This window comes from Daktulosphaira vitifoliae, unplaced genomic scaffold (genome assembly GCF_025091365.1).
Source record: "Daktulosphaira vitifoliae isolate Bord-2020 unplaced genomic scaffold, ASM2509136v1 Scaffold_2, whole genome shotgun sequence".
Taxonomy (NCBI): Eukaryota; Metazoa; Arthropoda; class Insecta; order Hemiptera; family Phylloxeridae; genus Daktulosphaira; species Daktulosphaira vitifoliae.
Window position 1 is genome coordinate 40,125,674 of NW_026099573.1, and position 10,549 is coordinate 40,136,222.

Sequence of the window (10,549 nt, forward strand, 5' to 3'; positions counted from 1 at the left end):
TAATTTCGGTGGCAAATACGCAACTGCGTTTGGTTTATATGGAAAACATTTTTTAGAACGTACTTTGCAAGGTATTACAGGGAATTCGCAAGCCATATACCCTAATTCAGAAAAACCTAGCAAGCCTATAGAGTGGTTCACAGAAGCTAAAAAACGTCGAAAAGGTAATTTTTAGTGATTTCGGAACATATAGAGCTTTTTTAAAAAAGTTGAACTTTTTTGAACTTTGAACTTTTTTGTCCAAAAATGCTCAAAAATCATTGAATTATGTATATTTGAGTATCCCTAGTGTTTTCTGTAAGTTTTGAGCAAAAAAAAATTTTTGTTGTAAAATCGACCGAAAAAACGTAGGTAGTATGCACCAGTCGGACAATACAATGATTTCTGTATTTTACACGAAAACCTTTAAAAAATCGTAGAAAATAGAGTTTTAAAGATACAGACTTGGTACGTCTACACGTGAAAGCCCCTAGCAATACACTCAATTTAAGATAATAATATTATGAACTTTGAGCTTTTTTGAACTTTTATGTACAACTTTGAGCTTTTTCATTAAAAAAATTTTTTTTGTTTAGAATTGATTTCCGACTCATATGTGGAAAAGAATACCGACACAACAATGTCCGGAGCTGAACGAAATGCCACAGAGTCCGGAGACAAACGTACTGTTGATGAAGCTGGTATCGATCCTGGAGGAAATGCATCAAAAAAGTCAAATAATCCCACAGCGTCAGCCCTCACTGCCGGCACGAATATTCCGGGTATCGGGCCTAATTCTGATGCTGGTGACAGTAACGCTGTCGGTATGCTACACATGGTTATACCTAGACCCATCGACGATACGAAAAATAGGTCTTTGGTCTTTTCAAAAAATCATGAGTTTCTATCGTACGGAATACAATGGAAGCCTATTAAACACACTGGCAATGCATTTTGGGGAACAACCTCTCTAGCGGAAATTCCGGTCGACCGTTGTCATTTGTATTTAACGTACGACGAAATTGAAATGTTACCGGTCGGGTGCTATATCGAAAAAGTTATTTGCAAAGTAATTTTACGTGGGGCACGCACAGCATACGAAACAGCTACAACTCAATCGGAATTGGCCACTCTTAATCAAAATAAATGGGGAGTGTACGCTATAGGTCTTAATAAAACTGTTCCGGGTGTCACCAAAAAATACACTACCGTTGCGTCAAATTCCATGGAACCGCAAGCGGTGTCCAATTCAGCGCCCGAGACGTATTCTAAACAACACGACGCTTGGTACTCTAGTACTAATAAACCACAGGACAATTTGCCGTGCAGTTTCATGAATTTACCTACTGTGCTGCAAAACTATTACACGTTATACACCGATACGGACAATCAGGCCGGCTATCAGTGGCCTAGATTGAACAGACATTTGCAAAAGTTTGATTTAAACGCTGCTGTGGGCACTCAAATTGTACAATACGAGTACAGTCCTAAAATAAGTTTGTTGAGAAAACCTTTTAACAGTCATCAGACGTTTCATTGGCCGGACACCGGTAACAGCAATTATATTCAATGTGAACAAGCCGATTATTTTTGCCCCAACGGTTCAGCAATTACGCAATTTAAACGAGATAAATATTGTACAACATACATAAATCAAAAACCAAAGGAACTTATGACCGTCACGGAAAAATCCAAAAGTTGGTCTTACGTAGAATCTAGTCGTCATATATCACTAATAGAGCTATCACATGTGCTTATACAAAAAAAGTCCAATTACACGCCGTCCGAGGCCCAGCCATCGTTACATGTAGGTGTTTATCCGGTGCCACGGGTAACAGCAAAGGACAATATTGTAGTGCCAACGAAATTTTTAGACATCGAAGCTTACTACACCGTCGAAACGACCTGCATAGTTAAATTCGGTTACCCTACTGCCTTGGCACGATTTAAAAATTGCAACGTTAACGTTGAAAATGAAATGTTTACGATGGGTGTTGACGCTGGTGTAGCCGAAGCGGACGGGAATTACTCTACGTGTTACGGTAGACACTCTCTGAAACAANGGCTGATCGGTCACTCCGCCCATACCGCCACCTGTGGCAGTGAATGTACACTACACTGTCGTCGTGTCGTCGTCGTCGAAACCTATGAAGGTTTGAGCAAGCATCCAGCATGATTAATAAATGCAGGTGAATGCACTCGTTAATGCAAATACGTTTCATGGCATTAACGCTAGTAATAAATAATAAGTAGTTGTTGATAATGACATATGTAAATTTCCAAGAAATATAAAAACGAGTATAATTATTTTATTGCGCAGTATGAGGAAAACAACTTTTTAAAATATAAAGTGTATTAGTATAAAAGGTTAGTGTTCGCATTAAATTGCGGATAATGCAAGTGTATACTACTGCACTTGGCACGTACCGTGATTATATTAACAAACAAAATACGGGAAAAAACGGCGGTTTGACGTGGTTAGGACACGATTTCTCGGGACCGGGTAATAAAGTCGCTAATGAAAAAAATCAATTTATTGCTGAAAGCTTGCCAACGAACGAAGTAGATTGGATCGCATTAGAACACGACGTACAATATCATAACGCTGGCAGTGGTAATATCGATGAAATAGGAAATTACGACCTGCAAGCAGCGGAGAGGTCGTTGAACGTAAAAAATTCTAATTTCGGTGGCAAATACGCAACTGCGTTTGGTTTATATGGAAAACATTTTTTAGAACGTACTTTGCAAGGTATTACAGGGAATTCGCAAGCCATATACCCTAATTCAGAAAAACCTAGCAAGCCTATAGAGTGGTTCACAGAAGCTAAAAAACGTCGAAAAGGTAATTTTTAGTGATTTCGGAACATATAGAGCTTTTTTAAAAAAGTTGAACTTTTTTGAACTTTGAACTTTTTTGTCCAAAAATGCTCAAAAATCATTGAATTATGTATATTTGAGTATCCCTAGTGTTTTCTGTAAGTTTTGAGCAAAAAAAAATTTTTGTTGTAAAATCGACCGAAAAAACGTAGGTAGTATGCACCAGTCGGACAATACAATGATTTCTGTATTTTACACGAAAACCTTTAAAAAATCGTAGAAAATAGAGTTTTAAAGATACAGACTTGGTACGTCTACACGTGAAAGCCCCTAGCAATACACTCAATTTAAGATAATAATATTATGAACTTTGAGCTTTTTTGAACTTTTATGTACAACTTTGAGCTTTTTCATTAAAAAAATTTTTTTTGTTTAGAATTGATTTCCGACTCATATGTGGAAAAGAATACCGACACAACAATGTCCGGAGCTGAACGAAATGCCACAGAGTCCGGAGACAAACGTACTGTTGATGAAGCTGGTATCGATCCTGGAGGAAATGCATCAAAAAAGTCAAATAATCCCACAGCGTCAGCCCTCACTGCCGGCACGAATATTCCGGGTATCGGGCCTAATTCTGATGCTGGTGACAGTAACGCTGTCGGTATGCTACACATGGTTATACCTAGACCCATCGACGATACGAAAAATAGGTCTTTGGTCTTTTCAAAAAATCATGAGTTTCTATCGTACGGAATACAATGGAAGCCTATTAAACACACTGGCAATGCATTTTGGGGAACAACCTCTCTAGCGGAAATTCCGGTCGACCGTTGTCATTTGTATTTAACGTACGACGAAATTGAAATGTTACCGGTCGGGTGCTATATCGAAAAAGTTATTTGCAAAGTAATTTTACGTGGGGCACGCACAGCATACGAAACAGCTACAACTCAATCGGAATTGGCCACTCTTAATCAAAATAAATGGGGAGTGTACGCTATAGGTCTTAATAAAACTGTTCCGGGTGTCACCAAAAAATACACTACCGTTGCGTCAAATTCCATGGAACCGCAAGCGGTGTCCAATTCAGCGCCCGAGACGTATTCTAAACAACACGACGCTTGGTACTCTAGTACTAATAAACCACAGGACAATTTGCCGTGCAGTTTCATGAATTTACCTACTGTGCTGCAAAACTATTACACGTTATACACCGATACGGACAATCAGGCCGGCTATCAGTGGCCTAGATTGAACAGACATTTGCAAAAGTTTGATTTAAACGCTGCTGTGGGCACTCAAATTGTACAATACGAGTACAGTCCTAAAATAAGTTTGTTGAGAAAACCTTTTAACAGTCATCAGACGTTTCATTGGCCGGACACCGGTAACAGCAATTATATTCAATGTGAACAAGCCGATTATTTTTGCCCCAACGGTTCAGCAATTACGCAATTTAAACGAGATAAATATTGTACAACATACATAAATCAAAAACCAAAGGAACTTATGACCGTCACGGAAAAATCCAAAAGTTGGTCTTACGTAGAATCTAGTCGTCATATATCACTAATAGAGCTATCACATGTGCTTATACAAAAAAAGTCCAATTACACGCCGTCCGAGGCCCAGCCATCGTTACATGTAGGTGTTTATCCGGTGCCACGGGTAACAGCAAAGGACAATATTGTAGTGCCAACGAAATTTTTAGACATCGAAGCTTACTACACCGTCGAAACGACCTGCATAGTTAAATTCGGTTACCCTACTGCCTTGGCACGATTTAAAAATTGCAACGTTAACGTTGAAAATGAAATGTTTACGATGGGTGTTGACGCTGGTGTAGCCGAAGCGGACGGGAATTACTCTACGTGTTACGGTAGACACTCTCTGAAACAAGTAGACGCGGAAAACTGATATCGGCGGCCGTTTTTACTACTGTTCGTGAAAATTTGGCCGCCAAAAAAAAACAAAAATCTTCTACAACTACTGCATCTCCCGTCACACTTACTACACCCACCAGTGATATCACTATCGGACCTTCAACTGCAGCCACTACTACTACTAGTACTACTACGGTGAAGCCAGCGTCCACTACAAGAGCAACGGATGCAGCCAGAAGCGACGATACCGATTATGTTCCATCAGAGTATATACCAGATACTCAAGACCGATTTTATTTCGATGGTTACGGCGCTTTGTATTTTGTCGGTGTATTGTCGGACGACCAGTGGAACACATACAGAGTGGCCAGTACCAGCAGAAAAGCCAGTCAAGACGAAATAAATAAAATAACAGCTATGTACTTCCCTGGTGTTGAAAATGGTGATCAACTAGCCAATAAGTATAATTATGTAAATAAAAAAGGACGGTATAATCCTATGTATAACTTATTAAAAAATAAAAGACCATAATTACAAATATTTTTTGCGTTTATTATTTACATATATATACATATTTATAATAATTTAAATTTCTGTAAAAGTAAGTAAAACATTTTAGGATTAAGTTTTCCTTTGTATTGTCGCAGAAATGGTGCAGCCTTCCATTCGTACTGACAAATTCTACTCTCAAAGGCAGGGTCAGAAAACAAAGGAATAAAGTGATTAGTGAGAATAATTACTGGAGGACCCTGTATGTCTTGATCCCCCAAATATTTAACTCGAATTTTAGCACTATCACCGCCCAACAACATTTTAAGCGTTTCGGTCTCGTTGGACTCGTAGTTGGGTTCGTTCCATAGAACTAGCCGCCTGTTGTCCATGTCTTGATAACCGAACNCTGTTATCCATGTCCTGATAACCAAACGGTGAATGTTTGTTTAGCGTAGAAATTATGCCATAATTTAAAAAATAGGAGCAGACGGCGTCAAAAAAAAAGTTCTTCCCGGCATTAGGAGGAGACAGTACCGATAATGTATTGCGTTTTGGGACGTTCTTTTCGACCACATCGTACAAATCGTAAATAAATTTATGTATCCTCTCGAAATCGTCGTCGAACTGATACACTAACAGTTCGACGGCTATATCGAGAGATTCCTCCGGTGTATAGTAAAACGAAGATTTACAATTTGTAAACGCGTAAAGATTGAAATACGGTCGAACACCAGGTGAACAATAATAGTCCCAAAATTGTTGAACGCTCCATTGATTCAATATTATAGCCCAATTTTTAACTATTACAATAAGATCGCGATCATTTCCGTTAATATACTTAGTGTGGTTATTATTTATAAATTCGATTGTTTTGTTAACCGCGTTTATGGGACATGTCGGGTACATTCGTATTAAAATTTCGATTTCTCGTTGTTTTCGTTTTCTACCTTTTAAAAACGTATTGTCAGCAGAGCCACCGGTTTTTAACAGCAAATCAATTATTTCCTTTCGTATTTCATAATTTTTTTCCGACGTGTTGCAGGATTGTTCGACAACTGGCGTGTCACCGAGGCAACGAGACGGTCGATTAGTTTCCCTTGCTCCGAAAGGCTCTCCGTACACGTCCCCGTCATTTTGATGTGCGCTCTCTTCCACCATTCGCTTTTGTCTAGTCCCCTGACGTCCCGTCTGCGATAACATTTCATTTCCCATAGGAGGTCTTCTGGTTCTACCTATAGCCAGTGGTATGTTTTTATGAATATAAAATTTTTAAAAATACATACCTCCAACGATAAGGCGCTCGATACTTCGGCCACCGCTAAGGAAATATCGTAGGATATTTTGCCATCCTTCGGTGTCGACGTCAGCCGCTCGAACATTTCTCGCCAGTTGCTGCCGTCTTGTGTCCCGGTAGGACTCGCTGCCACGTAACCACGAACATCGGCAGCTTGAGTTGGAGCTGGTGCACACATGATTGACGTGGACGTGGTCTGCATGCCGCGCAATGAGTACAAAGTCGATGGACGAGCCGTGGGAGATGACATATCGCAGTCCTGTCTCCAAGTCTGCCACGATACTATCGAGTCCACTAATTGAATCGGGGACAAAAATCCACGAATAGTATCGCTTAGTCCTTGGGCCAACCATGCATCTAGCGTACAACTGACCGGCTTGTTCTGCCAGCCAATTGTTAATGTCCTGGAGAACTGTGCCGCCGCGCCACGCAGGGCCTCCAGGAGCGAGATAGTGGTTGTGCAGTCTGTCAGTGTCGTCTGCACTTGTGTGTCTCTCCACGACTGTGGTGGTTGTAATTTCTGTAGTAACTTGGTGAGACCCATTGGCGTTATTACTCCGTAATGGTGATTGTTGGCCAGGTACAGGAGTAATATATGGACCGGCAGCAAGTCTGCGTTGCCGGAGACGTGCAAGCACGCCGACAAAGCCAGTACCTGTAAAGCAAAAATATTAATAGAAATACGTTACTGTTATTGTACTAATATTTTTACTTACCAAATCTGTCACGTCCATGTCTATCTGTTTCTGTCGAAGTTGCTGCAGATTCTTCCATGTGGAATGCAAAAATAAATTTTTATAGGTTCTAACCTGTTCTGTCCAACAGGGATCCGTAAAAAGTTCTCGTTTAGCCGTACCAACAACACTGTCAAGTGTAAAATCCGTACTACAATCGTCGTTGCTATCCGTACACGGTTCGTCTATTCCGTCAATTTTGCTGTTGTTTTGTGTGAAAATATCTAAATTTTCTTCCACAGGTAATCCTTGAGAGCAATCTTCTTGCTGAGAAGTCATAATATAAATTACGAGTACTGCGAGTCTAAAATGTAATAACAAACACGAGCACACTGATTTTCATAGACGTTCGTTATTGTATTTATATACGCGGTATTAGTACCAGGAACTAATGCGCTCTCTACAATAAACTGTTGCCAATAAACGCATTTGCATTAACGAGTGCATTCACCTGCATTTATTAATCATGCTGGATGCTTGCTCAAACCTTCATAGGTTTCGACGACGACGACACGACGACAGTGTAGTGTACATTCACTGCCACAGGTGGCGGTATGGGCGGAGTGACCGATCAGCCAACTGATGCTCTGGGCGGACGCGCGGATACGGCTGATCGGTCACTCCGCCCATACCGCCACCTGTGGCAGTGAATGTACACTACACTGTCGTCGTGTCGTCGTCGTCGAAACCTATGAAGGTTTGAGCAAGCATCCAGCATGATTAATACATGCAGGTGAATGCACTCGTTAATGCAAATGCGTTTATTAGCAACGTTAGTAATAAATAACTAGTTGTTGATAATGACATATGTAAATTTCCAAGAAATATAAAAACGAGTATAATTATTTTATTGCGCAGTATGAGGAAAACAACTTTTTAAAATATGAATTGTATTAGTATAAAAGGTCAGTATTCGCATTAAATTGCGGATAATGCAAGTGTATACTACTGCACTTGGCACGTACCGCGATTATATTAACAAACAAAATACGGGAAAAAACGGCGGTTTGACGTGGTTAGGACACGATTTCTCGGGACCGGGTAATAAAGTCGCTAATGAAAAAAATCAATTTATTGCTGAAAGCTTGCCAACGAACGAAGTAGATTGGATCGCATTAGAACACGACGTACAATATCATAACGCGGGCAGTGGTAATATCGAGGAAATAGGAAATTACGACCTGCAAGCAGCGGAGAGGTCGTTGAACGTAAAAAATTCTAATTTCGGTGGCAAATACGCAACTGCGTTTGGTTTATATGGAAAACATTTTTTAGAACGTACTTTGCAAGGTATTACAGGAAATTCGCAAGCCATATACCCTAATTCAGAAAAACCTAGCAAACCTATAGAGTGGTTCACCGAAGCTAAAAAACGTCGAAAAGGTAATTTTTATTGATTTTGAAACATATGGAGCTTTTTTTAAAAAGTTGAACTTTTTTGAACTTTGAACTTTTTTGTCTAAAAATGCTCAAAAATCATTATTTTACGTATATTTAAGTGTCCCGAGTGTTTTCTGTAAGTTTCGAGCAAAAAAAAATTTTTGTTGTAAAATCGACCAAAAAAACGTAGGTAGTATACACCAGTCGGATAATATACTGATTTCTGTATTTTACACGAAAACCTTTAAAAAATCGTAGAAAATAGAGTTTTAAAGATACAGAGTTGGTACGTCTACACGTGAAAGCCCCTAGAAATACACTCAATATAAGATAATAATATTATGAACTTTGAGCTTTTTTGAACTTTTATGTACAACTTTGAGCTTTTCCAATAAAAAAATTTTTTTTGTTTAGAATTGATTTCCGACTCATATGTGGAAAAGAATACCGACGCAACAATGTCCGGAGCAGAACGAAATGCCACAGAGTCCGGAGACAAACGTACTGTTGATGAAGCTGGTATCGATCCTGGAGGAAATGCACCGAAAAAGTCAAATAATCCCACAGCGTCAGCCCTCACTGCCGGCACGAATATTCCGGGTATCGGGCCTAATTCTGATGCTGGCGACAATAACACTGTCGGTATGCTACACATGGTTATACCTAGACCCATCGACGATACAAAAAATAGGTCTTTGGTCTTTTCAAAAAATCATGAGTTTTTATCGTACGGAATACAATGGAAGCCTATTAAACACACTGGCAATGCATTTTGGGGAACAACCTCTCTAGCTGAAATTCCGGTCGACCGTTGCCATTTGTATTTAACGTACGACGAAATTGAAATGTTGCCGGTCGGTTGCTATATCGAAAAAGTTATTTGCAAAGTAATTTTACGTGGGGCACGCACAGCGTACGAAACAGCTACAACTCAATCAGAGTTGGCCACTCTTAATCAAAATAAATGGGGAGTGTACGCTATAGGTCTTAATAAAACTGTCCCGGGAGTCACCAAAAAATACACTACCGTTGCGTCAAATTCCATGGAACCGCAATCGGTGTCCAATTCAGCGCCCGAGACGTATTCTAAACAACACGACGCTTGGTACTCTAATACTAACAAACCACAGGATAATTTGCCGTGTAGTTTCATGAATTTACCTACTGTGCTGCAAAACTATTACACGTTATACACCGATACGGACAATCAGGCCGGCTATCAGTGGCCTAGATTAAACAGACAATTGCACAAGTTTGATTTAAACGCTGCTGTAGGCACTCAAATTGTACAGTACGAGTACAGTCCTAAAATAAGTTTGTTGAGAAAACCTTTTACCAGTCATCAGACGTTTCATTGGCCGGACACCGGTAACAGCAATTACATTCAATGTGAACAAGCCGATTATTTTTGTCCCAACGGTTCCGCAATTACGCAATTTAAACGAGATAAATATTGTACAACATACATAAATCAAAAACCAAAGGAACTTATGTCCGTCACGGAAAAATCCAAAAGTTGGTCTTACGTCGAATCTAGTCGTCATATTTCATTGATAGAGCTATCACATGTGCTCATACAAAAAAAATCTAATTACACGCCGTCCGAGGCCCAACCATCGTTACACGTAGGCGTTTACCCGGTGCCACGGGTAACAGCAAAGGACAATATTGTTGTGCCAACGAAATTTCTAGACATTGAAGCGTACTACACCGTCGAAACGACGTGCATAGTTAAATTTGGTTATCCCACTGCCCTGGCCCGATTTAAAAATTGCAACGTTAACGTTGAAAATGAAATGTTTACAATGGGTGTCGACACTGGTGTAGCCGAAGCGGACGGTAATTACTCTACGTGTTACGGTAGACACTCTCTGAAACAAGTAGACGCGGAAAACTAATATCGGCGGCCTTTTTTTCTACTGTTCGGGAAAATTTGGCCGCCAAAAAAAAACCAAAATCATCTA

The 10,549-nt window shown here is 39.9% G+C and overlaps 2 protein-coding genes across 2 annotated transcripts; both read left to right on the forward strand.

The window, feature by feature from the left end:
- The first annotated feature begins 18 nt into the window (after positions 1-18).
- On the forward strand, positions 19-2,155 carry LOC126898248 (uncharacterized). Its single transcript, XM_050672186.1, has 2 exons — positions 19-164; positions 576-2,155. Exon 2 carries the CDS (start codon positions 620-622, stop codon positions 2,153-2,155), a length of 1,536 nt encoding a protein of 511 aa, XP_050528143.1. The 5' UTR covers positions 19-164; positions 576-619.
- Positions 2,156-2,276: 121 nt separating this feature from the next.
- Positions 2,277-4,735, forward strand: LOC126899605 (uncharacterized). Its single transcript, XM_050674652.1, has 2 exons — positions 2,277-2,824; positions 3,236-4,735. Exons 1-2 carry the CDS (start codon positions 2,374-2,376, stop codon positions 4,717-4,719), a joined length of 1,935 nt encoding a protein of 644 aa, XP_050530609.1. The 5' UTR covers positions 2,277-2,373; the 3' UTR covers positions 4,720-4,735.
- Positions 4,736-10,549: the final 5,814 nt, after the last annotated feature.